The sequence below is a fragment of the Haliotis rufescens genome, unplaced genomic scaffold (assembly GCF_023055435.1).
Source record: "Haliotis rufescens isolate VD_foot unplaced genomic scaffold, xgHalRufe1.0.p SCAF_66, whole genome shotgun sequence".
Lineage (NCBI taxonomy): Eukaryota > Metazoa > Mollusca > Gastropoda > Lepetellida > Haliotidae > Haliotis > Haliotis rufescens.
In genome coordinates, this window is record NW_025964357.1 from 2,112,656 (window position 1) to 2,133,656 (window position 21,001).

The 21,001-nt window shown below is 39.3% G+C and overlaps 1 protein-coding gene across 11 annotated transcripts in view; it reads right to left on the reverse strand.

Moving 5' to 3' along the window:
- Positions 1-21,001, reverse strand: part of LOC124113711 (paired box protein Pax-2a-like) — a 95,987-nt gene that overhangs the window by 55,284 nt on the left and 19,702 nt on the right. For all 11 annotated transcript variants that reach the window (XM_048387122.1, XM_048387123.1, XM_048387120.1 and 8 more), the window contains one exon: positions 13,474-13,509. In XM_048387122.1, the coding sequence (XP_048243079.1) occupies positions 13,474-13,509 (36 nt within the window). The remainder of the gene's footprint in view (positions 1-13,473; positions 13,510-21,001) is intronic.

Genomic DNA, 21,001 nt, shown 5'->3' on the forward strand with positions numbered 1-21,001 from the left:
CATGACAGAAGAGATTAATGTAGGTTGCAATTTCCTTTCACAGTTCTCTGCTTAAAACATAAGTAAATATTTGGTTTAATACTGACCAATATACCGTTGCGTTTTAGCAAGGTTTTTTTTTTACAGATGGAACAGAAAATATCATGCATTCTTGTCGCGAACAACCGTAGTGTTATTCTTCTCAGGCTGCATTCTCATGAACCCTTGGTATCTTTCAAATTAAAATGACATTTTCCAAAACACACTTTCCCATTTTATTTCTAACGTAGGACCCACCAGTAAGGCTTTTTGTTGAGTATAACTATCAATAAACGCGTCAATATAAAACTTCAACACGGGACGCGCACTTCAATTGGAAGTTGGACAATACCCTTGCAGAATGTGAATGCGACATAACGTATTCCTCCCCACTGGACCAACTTCTTCATTTTCCTCATTTTCGTTGATTATGCAAACCTGCTTGAGTGTGAACATGTATTATCTACAACAATCAACACACCATGAAAAGCCGAACAGAACACAAGGGCCACGTTCTTGTATAGTGAGGAGCATGGAGGGAGGCGGGTTGCTTCCAACTATGATATTTGTCCAAATCCAGGTGTATTGTTCTTGATAAATACAACTAATATGACAAACACCAAAGGCTAATTAATATTGCAACACCCCATTATAGTTTTCTTAATTACAACCGTGTAGTTACCGTGGAGGTACCGTGAGAAAGCCTACATTCGCATAGATAGTTCTTGTAATTAAGTTTCCTCCTTGAAAGAGGATTTCCCATGCTAGATATTTTTATTATTTTCAGTAAAGTTGTAAAATAGTTGATTTTCCCATGAGCTTGAGGTTGTTTTACGTTCAATTGTTATTGGTGTAATTATTTAATAAAACGTATTTACGTCTGAAGCATAATAAAATATTAAGCGGTTAGTGACAATAGAGATTAAGTATTTGTTGGAGGGGAAAACATACCTCTCTAACCCCAAACCCTTCCCCCAACCCCCCCTCCCCCTCCCCTCAAAAACCCATGCCTGACTGTGCTGTAATGTACCATAATGGAAAACGTGGCCAACGAAACATGTTCGTTTAGCTTAATCGATGTTCATGTTTTTTTGTTTTTTCATCGTTCATATTTCAGAATGTTTATTCAACCTCTAATACGTATTCATGTATTTTGTCAAAAATCGCTTTAGAGATAGTCTACGCTATGAAGAAAAACCATCGGTTCCAGTCAGTGAGAAATGAACATTTTGTCGCGGTTCGTTTCCATCTCTTCAGTTATTTTGTAAAACCCAGATCGAAGTCCCATCGAGTACAAACTTTTCAAAAGGCGCGTGATAATGTTTTGGTATGTATTTCAACTCTTTGTATATTTCAATCAGCTGGGTTTTGTTATATATGCTTATTCGCTTTTAATGAGATTCAATGAATGATAAAAAAACCTCTCCCAGCACTTCAACATGGCGTACTTTCAATGTCACTCGCTTCGCTGCCAAAATAAGCAGAGGCACGGAACTATGAGCATTGTATTGTTATCCAAATACATTGCTTTGTGGTTCGAAACCAATATTCACAACATGAATAGATATGGTAATATTTTCGTTTAGAAACGTAAATAGGATGTTTAATTAATACCAGGCCGTAGGCCACATATCATGACAAGGATTCTGTTTATGTAAATAATCAAATATTTTAAACGGAGAAAGCCGACGGAAATCCCATCCGAAAGCGTCTATAGGTCAAATCATCATCTCTATGTCCCATCATGTTTTGACAATATTTTAATTAAATCTAAACGTCTACCGAAATAAGTGCCTTGCGAGAAGATTTATACTCGATATGCAACGGGAGTTTTAGTGACATACCAGTCTAATATCCCCGCAAAAGCGTGTGTGTTTGGTTATATTGAAATAGGATGCGGCAGAGCTCTTGTAAATTACACATGTGAAACGTACACAGAACGTCACGGGATCACAGAGCGACATATACACCTAGTTGACGACAATTTGATGAGGTTTCAAAGCGATATGACTAGGTGCTAAGAAAATTACGAGCGGCTTGCAATTATATTCGCTTTTCATCGCTGGGGTTCCTGAGGGAAATTGCCACTCTGAAAATGAGAGGTGATCATACAAAAAGGCACACACGCATAAATACCGAGAGATATAAATAAACAGCGCACGTGCTAGTTATCTATATACCGACAGATGAGACCATAAATTGACGAATATGCCTATCTATAAAATATCCGGGAGAATTCTAACCGGTATTCCATATGGCCTTGCCATAACCCGACTTGTGATGGGGACAATCTCGCCTTGGGCTGTTATCGTATATCTAACCCCAGCAACATCGAGAATTAAATAAAAAACACAGATCTCGTATCTGCTGGATCTCCTTATGTGGGGATAACAGCTGAATACAGAGTTTTTCTGTTCTTTCCACAGCAGTGACGGACAGGCTGTTTGTAATAGATTTCGTAAAAGTGACAAGATTGTCCCTTTCTTGATTTTAATCACAAGTATACGGTTAGATATACTGTTGTTGTTTTTTGCTCGAACTTGTGTATAGGCAATTTCGGTTCATCCAGACACGTGTGCAAAATGTGTACATTGTGTTCATACGCATATGACAGTTGTAGTTGCTTTTTTATAACCTGCCAAAACATGACTTTTTAACGAAACATTTCTGTCGGAATTAATCTTTCAAAGAACAAATAGGAACATTCATGTTTACTGATGTCGCCTCTCAAAAAATATCCATTCACTAATGTCATGTAAATCTCCCTAGATCAAGAAGATATCAACTTAAATTTCTCGTGAAAATTGCAGGTGCAATTATTTTTTCATCAGACTACAAATGTTAAAAAGTGCATTGAATATTTCTATGTTGATTTTAAGACCTGTTAAAACACATAAAAAGAAAGCGGCCAAGACAGATATGGTCCATTCAGCCGAGAACGAGAACGAACTGTCAACTGCCTTATAGCACTTCAGCTGGTCTTGTTAGTAGCAAGAGAGGTTTAGCGTGAGCGCTCTCTCTCTATCCCACTCTACGAGGCAGCTGATGCTCATTTCATGTGTAAATGGGCGTGACCGAAAATACGCACCGCCTTATGGAGGCTGGCTTATAAAACAGTGCGCCCCGCCTCCTAACCTAGAGCTGTAAGCCCCGCCCCCTAAATTCTCACGCAACGCTTTGGAGGAAGCAAGTCACCGCTTTGAAGAGCACGATCGGTCGCGGGCGCTTAGTTGTGCGTGGTGGTCAGTGTTTAACTGTCCACAAAACGGTCAGTTATTGACACTTAGGAATGATGAATTACGGTAACGTACGCAGAGAAAGTGATTAATGTCTTTTATATACATATATATTTATATATTTATCCACACAGAGATGCATTGGAGATGCAGGCATTCAGCCTCCGTCGGTCATTTTAGTTGTTGTTTTTACTCTGAAACAATTCTAATGAGCTGGCAGTTGCGATTAGTGTTTCTGGTTCTTATCAGAGATTCACATTTTCTGGAAATAAAAGCTTTAAACCATTAAAGACACTTAAAGAAACAGAAGCCGAGCTGTGCGGCAAGATAACACAGAGGAAGTTTCAGCGTGCAATTGTCATATTTAAATTGAGATGTGAAGATATCAACATTTTGCAAGACGATACGCAAGCCGTATTCCAAGACAGATACAATTAGATATTCACTCGAGCTATCAGACCGATTGGCCGAGAGCGCTATACTACCACCGACGTTCCCACAGTCTCGACACGAGCGTTACATTTAGACAATATTCCTCTACGTAATGGCAAAATATTAGATGAGTGTTATGAAAATTTAAAAATATTATAAACTGTTATCTGTAAGAACGTCGATTGCCACTGACATCCCATTCACTCCCAAGCCGACATAGGGCCTTCCATGCAGATAAGCACCCCTCCTCCACGCAATGTGGCCGCTATATATGTACTTATCGGGTAGTTAAATTTGAATTATATATCACGTTCAAAATCCTACACAGATAAGGAGCTTATCCTCGGAGATTTTCTATGGAAATTATTAATCTCATAGACGTTTCTTTAAAAATTAAACTCCGAAGTCAGTTTTCGATCATAATGATTTTGTTCTAAGATATTACACATTGGAATGAAATTATCTGATTTTTTATCACGAATATATCATTTCTTGAGGAAAGTTAATACAATGCTAGAATAAAGAGCTGTGGTTAACAGTATGACAAAATATTTTTAATAAATAAAATAAATAAAGAGTACACAATATTCTAGCAATATTTGAATTACACATCAATAGTTGGTTTATATGACAAAACATCTAAAAAATAATATTAAGAATGTATCAATGTTGTTAATTCTTCTGTATGACAGAAGGACATCCATCAGTGCTATATCTGTAACGAAAGTATCTCACACAGAACACAGGTGAACATGACACATGGACCTCACCAAAGGCATATCCCAAACGTAAGCATGTTCATCTGTATATATGCAATAAAACAGAAACAAACAGCTTTCAATACACATATAAGTGAGCCATTAATAACATCTCTTGAAATATACACGCAACAACATCAGTAAATATACAACTCTGTAAAAATGCATCGAAGCAAGACCGTGTAAACATCTCCCTGTCCATTTCTGTCAGTATATTTACGCTTGTGGTTATACATGTCACAGGAGATGTCAGCGTGCAAATAGGATATATTGGAACATTTACATGAGTACTTCATTTGGTGTTGTTCTGAGTAATAAATGGACAAACCCTGTCACGTATGAGAGTGTCAAGAAAATCAATTCTACTTGGGAACTAATGCATGATTGGCCGACCAACGCCCGATGATGACACAGGACCTTGATTGACCAACAACTGATTGGCAGATGACCAAGGACTGACTATTATGTATATAATTTGAGTCTTTTCCGACAATGTATATAATAATATATACAATTTTTTATATATATTTCAGTTATATTTTTTTCAAGGTTACAGTTGCAAGGAATGTCAACAACAATATTGTACGCAATTATTCAAATATAATTCAAAATGAATGATAAGATAATAATCGTAACATTTGTACAATTTCTAGATCCATGATCCAGATTAGCGACATTTGCAATTACCCAGGCTGGGACAGTTATAACGTGCCATTGTTTTTAACAATGAGTTTTTAACTCGCCTGCCTATTTGTTATTTAATTTGAGATCATCTCATAATTTCCAAGTCATAAATTTAAATGTTCAAAATTACCGAACAGATACACGGGAAGCAGAAGAGTCCAGATGTATGGAAAGCTGTTCGGGACAAAAGGGGTGAGTTGAAATGCGTTGGCTGCTAGCCATGCGTGATTCCGTCACCACGAGAGCTTTGTTACATTTCCACAACGACATTGAAGGCTTAAGTACATTGCTTAAGACGCTGTCTTATAAAATATTAAAGCCATATCTGACCACAATCGATAATTACAATACAAACATTAGCTTGGCGCCAGCAGTCCAAGGGAGACAACTAGTATTGACTTAACTTGTCCCGTAACATACTGACCAATGAGAGCAAATGTTGGATCCAGCCTAAAAGCAAACACTACAGTATTCTCATAGCTTATACAACACTGCAGTTAAAACAACATCCATTAAAAAAATTCGAAACATAACTGAAAAGTGTTTAACTTCAAACAAGTTTCCCGGGATCATTTTTTCCAGGGCGTTACATTCTGACCGGATGATACAGGCACATGTGTACCTGAATATGTTTGTAATAAAGGTAACACTCATAAAACACTGAGGTCACCCTGATTTGCATTTTGTTGATAGAAATATAGATTCCCTGAATGGCAAATAAGAAGGATGAAATAAGATCTGTCAGGTGACACAGACAGACACAGACACAGACAGGCACAGACACAGACAGGCACAGGCACAGACACATAGACACAGACAGACAGACAGACAGACACAGACACAGACACACACCGTGTCCGGGCGCTATATGCCAGGTATTAGAGTTGGCAAGACATGCGGTTTATACACATACGCTCACACGTGTACCCACAACAAAACAGGTGTACATGGCAAGAGGAATCTCTTGTAAATAACCGATTCGGACTGGTACTGAGTTGTCTCAAGAGAATTAACAGAAATGAAATAAATTTGAAAATTAGCCAAAAAGGGAGGGGGATATTGACCTGCTAACTTTATCAAATATTGTCAGTGAATCTCGATTTTCGCCACAAAAGAATAGAAACTTCCAAACGAGGCTCCGCGGGTCATCACGTAAATTATGGGCATTTAGTGTCATAACGTCATCTTCTGTCTACACACTACTCGGCAGCCTGGAGTCGGGCACGACTTGGTCGGAAGCTTTAATAGTCTCGACTCTATCAGCCCTAATTAGACAGCGGGACAAGAGAATATGGGCATACAGTTCTTCATTGTCCGGCAATCATAGCACAGATCTTGGTCTCTTTAGATCACGTGAGCGAGTATTGTTTGTCACGTGACACTTCATTGTAATGCCTTCACGAACACTATGGTGCCGTGATGGAAACAAGAAGCGGCCATGGTGGCAAAACGATGCACGTGCAAATACTGGTTGGTGTGAAGAAGAAGCCAGCGTGTTATGACGTTCTGTGAAAGGACACATTACGCTGGTGTAAGGCAGTGGAGGTTTATTGAGTCCATCTGAGTAGTAGAAACAATAGCTGAACATTCGGCGCGGAGACAAACACGAGAAAATGCCACATAACTGTTTGGCTGGAGGTTACAGCGTCAGAAGCTTAAAAGGGGAGATAGCTTGTCTTGTAAAATTTTGCGTTTTCTATCCAACGAATGGCGTTACGAAACAGATGGAAGGGATGTTAACACTCTCGACGTTAATGTGAGGATATATCACCCCCTGCGTGTGAGACTCAACATCAACGCTTGCAGTTCAGAAATACACTTCTTGCCAAAACAAACATCCAAACGGTTACGGATGAAATGGACATATGTTTTGAACAGTACTGTATTGAATGTGTCGTCTATATTTTGCGTGTATTTTGAATCCATCATAGGTTGACATTCACACGGTCGTTTCTAACCCGACGAGTTACGACTTTCTATATGTGTATACCACACAAGCCATTTTAACTTCACACAAAATTCATTCACTGACCAATAAAACACCCCCAAAGAGAGTGACGTCATCGAGTTTACCCGGATGTTATTCTTGGAGTAAGAGCGACACCACGGTGGCGAGGGTGACAGTCTAAACACGATGTGCTGTTGTGCTGGGTTTAGATAAACATTATACAGTGGGACTATTATTTCTGTTCCTTTCTGTCTGAAAATCTCTTTGAGCATGTCAACATTTTCAAAAATAGATTTTAAGGGCTGTTGGTTAGGTTTGTTTATCCTGACTTTGGAAGTGTTCCCTTAAGGTGGGCGCGAAGACGTACCAACAACCAGCGGACACTGTCGTGTCTCTGAACATACTCATACACTTACCTACCAACCTTCTATCATCTACCACCAGCACAGTGCTTCCCTTACTCCCAACTACCAAACATTCTATCATCTACCACTATCCCAGTGCCCCTCATACACTCACCTACCAAACATTCTATCATCTACCACCAGCACAGTGCTTCCTTTACTCCCAACTACCAAACATTCTATCATCTACCACTATCCTAGTGCCCCTCATACACTCACCTACCAAACATTCTATCATCTACCACTATCCTAGTGCCCCTCATACACTCACCTACCAAACATTCTATCATCTACCCTGGCGCAGTGCCTCTCATACTCCCAACTACCAAACATTCTATCATCTACCACTATCCCAGTGCCCCTCATACACTCACCTACCAAACCTTCTATCATCTACCACAAGCACAGTGCTTCCTTTACTCCCAACTACCAAACATTCTATCATCTACCACTATCCTACTGCCCCTCATACACTCACCTACCAAACATTCTATCAAATACCACTATCCTAGTGCCCCTCATACTCTCACCTACCAAACATTCTATCATCTACCCAGGCGCAGTGCCCCTCATACTCCCAACTACCAAACCTTATATCATCTGCCCTAGCACAGTGCCCCTCATACACTCACCTACCAAACCTTCTATCATCTACCCAACCTTCTATCATCTACCACCAGTACAGTGCTTCCCTTACACCCAACTACCAAACATTCTATCATCTACTACTATCCCAGTGCCCCTCATACTCTCACCTACCAAACCTTCTATCATCTACCCAACCTTCTATCATCTACCACAAGTACAGTGCTTCCCTTACACCCAACGATCAAACATTCTATCATCTACCACTATCCTAGTGCCCCTAATACACTCACCTACCAAACATTCTATCATCTACTCTGGCGCAGTGCCCCTCATACTCCCAACTACCAAACTTTCTATCATCTGCCCTAGCACAGTGCCCCTCAAACTCTCAACTATCAAACCTTCTATCATCTACCCTAGCACAGTGCCCCTCATCCTCTCAACAACCAAACCTTCTATCATGTACCACTGGCGCAGTGCACCTCATAGTCTCAACTATCAAACATTCTATCATCTACCCTAGCACAGTGCCCCTCATACTCTCAACTATCAAACCTTCTATCATCTACCACTATCCTAGTGCCCCTCATACACTCACCTACCAAACATTCTATCATCTACCACTATCCCAGTGCCCCTCATACACTCACCTACCAAACATTCTATCATCTACTACTATCCTAGTGCCCCTCATACACTCACCTACCAAACCTTCTATCATCTACCCTAGCGCAGTGCCCCTCATACTCTCAACTATCAAACCTTCTATCATCTACCCTAGCGCAGTGCCCCTCATCCTCTCAACAACCAAACCTTCTATCATCTACCACTGGCGCAGTGCCCCTAATACTCTCAACTACCAAACCTTCTGTCATCTACCCTAGCACAGTGCCCCTTATACTCTCAACTACCAAACCTTCTATCATCTACCACTGGCGCAGTGCCCCTAATACTCTCAACTACCAAACCTTCTGTCATCTACCCTAGCACAGTGCCCCTTATACTCTCAACTACCAAACCTTCTATCATCTACCCTAGCACAGTGCCCCTCATACTCTCAACTACCAAACCTTCTATCATCTACCACTGGCGCAGTGCCCCTCATACTCCCAACTACCAAACATTCTATCATCTACCACTATCCTAGTGCCCCTCATACACTCACCTACCAAACATTCTATCATCTACCACTATCCTTGTGCCCCTCATACACCCACCTACCAAACATTCTATCGTCTACCCAGGCGCAGTGCCCCTCATACTCCCAACTACCAAACTTTCTATCATCTACCCTTGCGCAGTGCCCCTCATACTCCCAACTACCAAACATTCTATAATCTACCACCAGTACAGTGCTTCCCTTACACCCAACTACCAAACATTCTATCATCTACCACTATCCTAGTGCCCCTCATACACTCACCTACCAAACATTCTATCATCTACCACTATCCTAGTGCCCCTAATACACTCACCTACCAAACCTTCTATCATCTACCCTGGCGCAGTGCCCCTCATACTCCCAACTACCAAACATTCTATAATCTACCACCAGTACAGTGCTTCCCTTACACCCAACTACCAAACATTCTATCATCTACCACTATCCTAGTGCCCCTCATACACTCACCTACCAAAAATTCTATCATCTACCACTATCCTAGTGCCCCTCATACACTCACCTACCAAACATTCTATCATCTACCACTATCCTAGTGCCCCTCATACACTCAACTACCAAACCTACTATCATCTACCCTGGCGCAGTGCCCCTCATACTCCCAACTACCAAACCTTCTATCATCTGCCCTAGCACAGTGCCCCTCATACTCTCAACTATCAAACCTTCTATCATCTACCCTAGCACAGTGCCCCTCATCCTCTCAACAACCAAACCTTCTATCATCTACCCTAGCGCATTGCTCCCATACACTAAGCTACTATCAGTCGCCATCTCGTCAACTTGAAAGAGATAGTTGCCAATGTCACGTGTTTTCTCAGAACAATAAACTGTAGTACATCAAACGCTGGACCAAGAGTCGAGCCGAGACATTATCACATGCTCGTGTCAAACATCGAGCTGGGATCTACTGAAAGTGGCATCCCGCGTTATCATCATTTCCATTTTAGTCCAACAATGACACAAAGGGAAGGGGGTCGTTCACGGGCAAAATATCGCTTATGGAAAATGTAATATTGTCCCGGGAAATGCGTTGAAGGTAGCCCTAAAACATATGGTTCATTCTGCCTCCCACATCAAAGGCTTGACACCTGTTTCAGATAAAATCGTTATAAATTCCTTATGGTGGCAAACATCAATTAGGACAGAATCACAAGAAACCTTCTCCAGGTAAATTGTTCAATGAACGACCTCACCTCTGTCTACAAAGTCCACGCCATACATAAACGCCTGTACATTATGAGTGATTTCCATAAATATGTAGCCTTAACTTGTCACTTAACATGTACTCACCTACACTCACATTAATCACAAACTCAATGGCACTGCACAAGGAATCAAATCTGAATGTGTACTTACTAGCAGTGTTTTCATAGACTTCCTTTTGCTGAAGAAAATTATTTAGTCATCCTACAATAGGCACAGTGAAGTGTGGGTTGCACAAACATCTCTCATGTTTTTGACGCATGTGTACTGCTTATGATTCTCCTTGAAACGTAATCAATTCTAAACTGTGTGGGGAAAAATGAGACAATATACCCCCACCAAGATCCGAATTAAAACCTGGATTCTAGATTCAAGACGGAGTTAATAGTACCGACAGACGATATGTAATTCTTATGCATTTTGGAGGTGATTTATTGCGTAGATAACCCATGTGTGTAACCTGATAGCTTCTCCCTACGCAATACGGGCAGTTATGCTGGGCTATATGTTCAGTCCTCCTATGTTTAAGAATGTGCCAAGTCATGGAGAACCATTCCATCTACCTGTGGCGTTCATGTAATGTTATACTTGAACAGGTAGTTGATAGCATCCCATTCTCGTCTCCCCCATAACAAACGCGGGTCAGGTCGAATACGGCGTGGGACTGCTGTCAGCGGAAACTGATGGCTAGTTACAAATATACATTATATGTATGCCTTAATCATTCAGTTATCCCGAAACCTGTCATGGACTGAAATTCGAGCTTCTGCTGACGACATAACTTGAACCAGGATTTAATTATCCATAGCATTGTGAGTAATATTTAAAAGAAGACAGGTGAATTTTCTAGAAAAAATCACAAATGTTGAATACGTTTTCTTAGTTCTTGGTCTTCTGTTACAGTTTGAATAAGCATTATACACCTTACTCGGCGGATGCAGATGCGGAACAAAGCCTTCTTCTACATGTCATGTTTGTGATTATATAATTTCATAAAGACTTTCTGTCGGGCCGAATATGACATATCCAACCACTCCCACAGGACGCCATCCTTAGACACAGATGCGTCATACATTTCTCCTATGAAGTAAACACACTTGGAGTGGGCGGAGCATCACAAAGCTCTATCAACCTTCATGAGCCGGATATTCCGCGGACACTTGACACAGACGTAAAATCCCATAGCCTATAAGCATCGCTCCCCGCAGGTTGATGGCCGTGTTTTTTGTTTCCAACCTCTAAACCAAACCTACCAAACATTTCTAAGACAGGAAATATGTCGTCAACAAAAACCTGTACGGAGTGGCCCTGGAGAATGTCTTAAAGGGTATAATCTGACCGTCATTTAACTCAGGTGCAGCAACCCTAACGAGAATTATATACTCCTTTATGAAAGTGAAAATAGAAAAGACAGACCCATCCTCTACTGTACAAGTCCACTGTTGTTTACAACAACCAGGTTGACATACGGCTCTTCAGATGCCACGGCTTCTAAACGTTGTCAAACTTTATGATTCATTTTTTAATTGACTTTTAGAGAATCATGAAAACCATTTGACAGAAATATTGTATGAGACGAACACAAGAGTATTCCATGACCTAGAGACTGGCCAGGTGTTTACATCAGGACCCACTCAGCCTCGACGGCGGACGCCTCAGTGAACCTTGTCACGGTCTGTAGTGTGGAGACAGACAACTGACAAGTCGTATATATATATATATCAAAGACATGTGAACTCCACTACTGTTTCATATGTCATGCCCTACTTGTTAAAACACCCTCTGCTACACCAGCGCGGAACTCCCATACGTCCAGGGTATCTACATGAAATCAATGTTCACTTCCTTCACCACAATATTCTACTCATTCAGAGAGAAACAGAAAGTGACAAAGAAAACTTTCTACATTTGATAAACAAAGTGTTTTGTGTTTGAACGTGTTCATTGTTCAATATACGTTCACGGTTAACCAGACGGGGGGAGCTCCGTGTTAAAAAAGATGCTACCACCAGTTCGGAAATAGATGAATTATGATGGATTTCAAATACAAAAAAAAAAAAATCGATTTTAAAATCGACATGGATAACACTACACTCAATATCATATTTCTTCACACAGTAAATCGTGTCTCACAATGCTGGACACCTGCAAAGCAGAGATACAATGGACATTCCTCGCCTGGTTATTGTATATTTGGAGATCAGGTGTAAACGTGTATATGTTGCGCGTTTATCTACCTGTTAGTGAGCTCAGTACTTTTTGAAAGACACCGATCAAAGAACATCAGCTGCTTAAGACCAACTTAAGCCTCCAAGGACAAAACAATGTCCAAATATTGCTTCAGAAGCCCCAGGGGATCACCAGACTTGTCCTTTTATAAGCCTGTCGAGATGATTTAAAGAATGCGAATTGAAATTGGTGTTTTTGAAGGGACACCTGCTTTGCTCCCAAGCCGAGAAGTGGAGGCACTGGCAGAAATAACTCGAGGGTATGTGACATGAGAGTTATCTGCTCTTACCCCTTGCTGGGACTATTACTACTTTGTCTGAAATATCCCACTGAAAAGTGACATTGCTTTACTTTAATGTGTTTTCACAAGTGTGCCGCTGTGTTGATATTTTGAATTCATTTTAAATATTATTCATCATAACTTTAATCTGGGTTCTGAGCAAAATTTTATGGTCCCATTTACTTTGTAACCTAAACACATGACTTGTTACGTAAACACATGACAGCTTCAAACGAATTTTGAATAAGTGATCCGCCAGGGGAGATAGGTGTGCGATGTTTGGGCAGCTGTATGGCCGGGAATGAATAAGCGTCAACTAAACAGATGGTTTGTGAAATGAACTTACACTATTAAAAAAGCCAATACTCAATGCAAACACGATACAACCTACCATTCACAATGTCCAAAGAAGAGGTATTAGGAAGAACTTGAAAATAGTTAAAAAGAAGACAAGCGAAATCGTGAGTGATAAAACTTCTACAATATACGCTGAAACAGCCAGTCACTCACCGTTGTCTTGGGTAGTAACCTTGGTCCACTGCATATCTAGAACAAAGAATACAGTTTAGGCATTTCCCTCATGTAAAAATCTCCTTAAATAATTCTACGGAGCATTTCCCTGTTTTCCAAACAAACACGATATGAGACATAGGCCATAGGCAATCATGCCAAACGGATATTGATTTAGTCCGATCAAATACCTGACCGCAGGCGGGACTTTTAGGTCAAGGTCAAAGGTTAGCTGTATATCAAAGATGGCGGATCGATGTATATAACTTTATTTGGCCACAGGTGTTTCCGTACTGTCACTGCAAGCAAGCTGGTCCCGCACTCCCGCGTTTCAATGACATGCAAAACCTGAGACGGAATCCAGCAAATCAAATGGATGGGCGTTGCTAATGGTTACGTCATTAATAATATGTTGTCATATTGATTGCGAATGATTACAATGACACCACTATGCAATATACCTAATGGAACTGAAAACATATGTGTTTGTAAAGGTAATCGTGTAGAAGGCAGTTGCATTTCCTTATGTAATCGTTATTAATTGCGCGAAAAAAATATTCGAAATCATATATAAATAAAGCGACAAATCCCTTTCCATGATTCATAAGAAATCTCTGCCGCATACTTGGCAATGGACTGCAACGTAACCTAACATTTAAACCGTCGTGGAGAGTAAGAACACGGACCTACATCACACTTTAGAACGTTGGAAGAAAGAACAAGCACAGAGCGACACATCATCCCTGTCTCACCCTTGTCGCACATGTACAGCTAACATCTTGTCGATCACACCAGATGCTTTGACCTGACTGACACGACACACGGAAATCTACATGTGTCAATTGCACTACTGCCACTGTCTGTTGACGTGATGTATGGGCAGTCCCTGCAACACGACCCGGCATCTATACACGATATTCACATGACTCAAATGATTTATATGAAAGGTCGTGCGCTTGGATATCTGATTTCAAAATTCGGATCGAAATTTTATGGAGAACAAAAAAACTTCCCCGACGGTCGCAATCAATGTGAGGAAGAAACTGTTTTCCTCGTTGACAGAGGTAAAGTTACCATTAGCTGGTCCATATGCACATAAGCCGGAATTTCGCGGGAATTTAATATCTTTCATCATTAAGTGCTTACGTTAACATGATTTTGCAGGTGCGTACATGTATAGTATTACTGTATCTGAATAACTGAGTTGCGCAGGGGATTAACGCCACTTTTAACAAAATACTTTGTCGTGAGATTCGAACCCAGGACCAGCAGTTCCTGATAGCTTGGGCATACATCTTTTCACAACACCACTGCATGACCTGAGAAAAGCACAAAGGCACTAACTTACTAAGGGCAATGGCGCGGCAGTATTTCAGCGTTAAGACTAATGCAACTCGAGATCGAGGTTAATCGGGAATTCGTCATGAGTGAGTGAATAGGGTGTCATGCCTCCTTTTGCATATTCCAGCTATTTGAAAGCAGGGTACACCAGAAATACACTTCCCATATTGCGCCCATGCGGGGCATCGAACCCGTGCCTTCGGTTTGACGAGCGAACTATTAACCCCTTGGCTACACCAACCTTCTAACTATACACTGTCATAAACGTATAGAAAAACATTATTATTACATACTGCTGTCAAATCTTATAGATACACACTGTTGTCAAATGTTACAGATACCTACTGCTGTCAAATCTTATAGATACACACTGTTGTCAAATGTTACAGATACCTACTGTTGTCAAATCTTACAGATACACACTGTTGTCAAATGTTACAGATACATACTGTTGTCAAATCTTACAGATACACACTGTTGTCAAATCTTATAGATACACACTGTTGTCAAATGTTACAGATACCTACTGTTGTCAAATCTTACAGATACACACTGTTCTCAAATCTTACAGATACACACTGTTGTCAAATCTTACAGATACACACCGTTCTCAAATCTTATAGATACACACTGTTGTCAAATGTAACAGATACATACTGTTGTCAAATCTTACAGATACACACTGTTGTCAAATGTAACAGATACATACTGCTGTCAAATCTTATAGATACATACTGCTGTCAAATCTTATAAATACATATTGTTGCCAAATCGTACAGATACACACTGTTGTCAAATCTTACAGATACACACTGTTGTCAAATCTTACAGATACACGCTATTCTCAAATGTTACAGATACACGCTGTTCTCAAATGTTACAGATACATACTGCTGTCAAATCTTAGAGATACACACTGTTCTCAAATCTTACAGATACACACCGTTCTCAAATCTTACAGATACACACTGTTGTCAAATCTTACAGATACACACCGTTCTCAAATCTTACAGATACACACTGTTGTCAAATGTAACAGATACATACTGCTGTCAAATCTTAGAGATACACATTGTTCTCAAATCTTACAGATACACACTGTTGTCAGATCTTAGAGATGCACACTGTTCTCAAATCCTACATACACGCTGTTGTCAAATCTTACAGATACACACTGTTCTCAAATCTTATAGATACACACTGTCTCAAATCTTACAGATACACACTGTTGTCAAATCTTATAGATACATACTGCTGTCAAATCTTAGAGATACACACTGTTCTCAAATCTTACAGATACACACTGTTGTCAGATCTTAGAGATACACACTGTTCTCAAATCCTACATACACGCTGTTGTCAAATCTTACAGATACACACTGTTCTCAAATCTTCTAGATACACACTGTGTCAAATCTTACAGATACACACTGTTGTCAAATCTTATAGATAAACAATGTTGTCAAATGTTACAGATACACACTGTTGTCAAATCTTACAGATGCACACTGTTGTCAAATCCTACATACACGCTGTTGTCAAATCTTATAGATACACACTGTTGTCAAATGTTACAGATACACACTGTTGTCAAATCTTATAGATACACACTGCTGTCAAATCTGACAGATACACGCTGTTCTCAAATCTTACAGATACACACTGTTCTCAAATCTTACAGATGCATACTTTTGCTTAATCTTACAGATACACACTGTTGTCAAGTGTTACAAAAACATCAAGATTAACTTTCAGGTACATATTGTTGTCTAATCTTTCAAAAACACATTGTTCTCAAATCTTACAGATACAAACTGTTGTCAAATCTTACAGCTACACACTGTTGTCAAATGTTAAAGATACATACTGCTGTCAAATCTTATAGATACATATTGTCGCCAAACCTTATAGATACACACTGCTCTCAAATCTTACAGATGCATACTTTTGCTAAATCTTAAAGATACACACTGTTGTCAAATGTTACAAAAACAACTGTTGTCAAATGTTACAGATACACACTGTTGTCAAATGTTACAGATACAAACTGTTGTCAAATGTTACAAATACACACTGTTGTCAAATCTTATAGATACACACTGTTGTCAAATGTTACAGATGCACGCTGATCTCAAATCTTACAGATACACACTGTTGTCAAATGTTACAGATGCACGCTGTTCTCAAATCTTACAGATACACACTGTTGTCAAATGTTACAGATACATTCTGCTGTCAAATCTTATAGATACATATTAGTGTCAAATCTTAGAGATACACACTGTTCTCAAATCCTACAGATACACGCCGTTGTCAAATCTTACAGATACACACTGTTCTCAAATCTTACAGATACACACTGTTCTCAAATCTTACAGATGCATACTTTTGCTAAATCTTAAAGATACACACTGTTGTCAAATGTTACAAAAACAAACTGTTGTCAAATGTTACAGATACACACTGCTGTCAAATCTTACAGATACACAATGTTGTCAAATGTTACAAATACACACTGTTGTCAAATGTTACAGATACATACTGTTGTAAAATGTTACAGATACACACTGTTGTCAAATCTTACAGATACACACTGTTGTCAAATCTTACAGAATGAATGAATGAACGAATGCCTTTATTTCCTTCAGACAAATCCGAAGATTCTCAAAACATCAAGATTATATAATTAAATAATTTAATAACAACATAAACAACAAATTTAAGCCTATATACAGTGAGAAATATTGGTAATATTACCACAAGTTGTTTAGGATATGTTTAATTTCATATAAAAACTTTGAGAATTCTATAATAATGAAATGACACGTCTTTTCATCAATAAAAGATACAGATGCACACAGCTGTAAAAGGTTACAGATGCACACTGTTGTCAAAATCCTTCAAAACAACGCCATTATGTCAAATCCAGTACCGTCTTTCCTCACACCGGGAAGGTCTATCCAGGTGGTATAAACGGGTGTGTGGGAGAGGGGGGATATATTTTGGTGAATGAACATTAAACCGCTGATTAGGCATCAAAGGAGTCCCGCCAGGTACGAACAGAGGACAGCGTTCTATCTGGTGATGTATCGGTCCCAGGCAGGACGTCATTACCGACACCAGCGCCAAATCACAAGCATAATCTACAGCGGACTTCTACAGCCTACAATAAATGTTGTCTGTGTGGAAAAAGGGAACTACCCATTAATCAAGCGGCGGTGCGCCTCTCCGTCTGACATACAATTTACGTACACGGAAACAGGACTGTTATTCGTCTTATCTTACACACCAACATACTTTAAGTCCAACTGTTTTCATATTGATATTAGACAAATGCCTTTCATAACGACAGTGAACACATGGGAGTTTTAGTAGAAGTATTGATCCCTCTGAAACTAAGACATTTCACAGGTATATGGTTCCTACATTATTCTAAATTACGACCGTGCAAATGTCCAAGTTAACATTTTGGTTCTATTCTTCACACACTTTCACGGGTTAAGACCACACGTATTTAATTAGTAAGAAGAAATCCTGTAGTCAGAGGTACGATATGGTCTTATCATACGACAAGAAAGTCATTCACAGGTCTACAGATGTAGCCGGGGTGTGAGTCTCCTTCACAAGGTGGGGGATACAACAAAGTCTGTACTTCCTACACCGCTGACTAAACAGTTACATAAAATACAGCACACGAACCTATTTATTCGGCCTCTATAAAATCTCCAAATAATGGACTGCCTAGCACAAACCTTGCTGTGCCCTGGGTTTGTTTCAAGAGAATGGAAACTATTTTGGCTAGTTGATAAAACTCTGGTGGTGTACAAATGTGTTTTGAAACTGTAGAGGAGCGGTCTTTGTCAGCTGTAATTGCCCAAGAACCTATTTTCAATACGATTCTGCAATCTGTAGGTAAGGTCGATCCCTGTCAAGTGTTGTTGTGTCCGCTTGAGTGATCATCCTTTGTCATCAAAAGAGGAATTCGACGGTCATCATTTTCAACATAAAATGGCTTTCAAATACCAAATAGATTCTTCTTCTTTCTGTAAACGAATACATCGCCTCGCATTCTTAGGTCTTAGCCCGTGGCACAAAACTTAAATATTCAAGCAAGAAAGAGACAGTAAATACCTTTTTGTATGTTACACATAGTCCTATACCATAAACACACAGTTTACCTCATATATCACCCGAATCGGACAGCTTGTTGTTGTAAGATATGTCCATTACGATACGACTCAAGTAACCCTCAACAAATAATACTACACCAATGACATATGTATGTATTCACTAAATGCAGTTGAATGCATATCGACTACAAACAAGTCAGAATCTCCTCGACTGAAACATTAAACACTTTCCTCCACAAGGAAGTCAAGAAATACAACGAGGCGTTATGGGCTTTGTACGTGATGTATGCAAACTTGTTCCGCACATCATATTCAGTCCTATGTCCTGTGATGATGGAATGCTATACATGTTATATTCTACGAACATAAATGGATACGGCCTGTCGCTGTATACTGACATACACAAGTGTGAAAATGACAAGTTGTCACACTGTGTCTGTGACATAGAATCAATGTTTACCGGAGTCAGTCCTCAACCAATTTAAATGGCAAACCCTATTCATGCAATATAATTATAAAATTATCATAGGACCATGACTCACATGAAGAATGTTTTCGATGTCAATTTACCAATTTATGATACAAGAATAAAGGTTGAAAACTAAAACAAGGACCTTAACTTTTCGATTGAAACAATATGTTATTTAAATTCATCTATATTTATATTTATATATACAGTAAACTACGGTTATAACGAACACGCTTATAACGAACTTACGGATATAACGAACTTACTGTTTTGGTCCCGACTATTTGTAGTTATGCTGTATATATGCTTATAACGAACTACGGTTATAACGAACTAAAATTAGTAGTCCCTTTATAACCGTACTTTACTGTATGTGAAGAGTAAAAAAATATGACACTGCAAATGCTTTGACAGTCAGGGACCATTGTTTCGTGCAATGACATCGTAGGTCCAGCAGTGACAGCATGTCAGAATATGATCACAGATATCGATATTCTATCGTTTAGATAATTAAAGGAAATAGAAAAACAAAACAAAACAAAATAGGGATTGTAAGACTCCCCAAGCTGCTACATGTGGTAATTACAGGCTATGAACAAGCCATGTACGCTGACGTGAATAGATGTTTCACACTATGATTAATCGTTGTATATTTCGAACCATGCAACATGCAACTGACATCGAAGCGGAAATACGATTACATATAGTCCCTGACTGATACATCGTTTACCGATCTCATCATGAATCACACTCCGACAGCTGCACTAACACTATTCTCATCTAAATCATAGCAATGACTGACATTCTTAGATTATTTCTCCGGATTTGTCTCTCAAGAAAGATAGTGTCATGAACGCAATGCTGTAAGTCAAGTATTTGGAATGTTCATATGGAATGTTCTAGAGTGTCATTCATTGCATATGTAGTAAGATAAAAAATACCAAATTTGGTTTTAAAATTGGATAGGAAGGAACCAGTTTGTGAGGAACACTGTAAATCGGTTATTGGTAACAACACATCCAAAAAAAACAGAACACAGTATTCGAAACTTAACAACCACATATTTCCATTAACCGTCTCGTGATACAACATTGGATAATGTCAGTACAAGGAAGCGATGGTGGAAGGTCTATACTATCATATTATTATTATGTTAATATTCCACTGAAGATATGTCATATGACACGGGGGAAATGTTCATATGACAATGATGGTATTATGTTCATATTACACTGAAGATATGTTATACGACACGGGGGATATGTTCATATGACAATGATGGTATTATGTTCATATTACACTGAAGATATGTTATATGACACGGGGGATATGTTCATATGACAATGATGGCATTAGGTTCATATTACATTGAGGATATGTTCATATGACATTGATTGTATTATGTTCATATGACGCTGAGGAAATGTCCATATGACAATGATGGTATTATGTTCATATTACACCGAAGATATGTTCATATGACAATGAAAATATGTTCATATTACACTGAAGATCTGTTCACATGACACGGGGAATAAGGAAACTGGGTCATGTATATTGTTCAGACCCTGGAAATGCAGCTGAAACT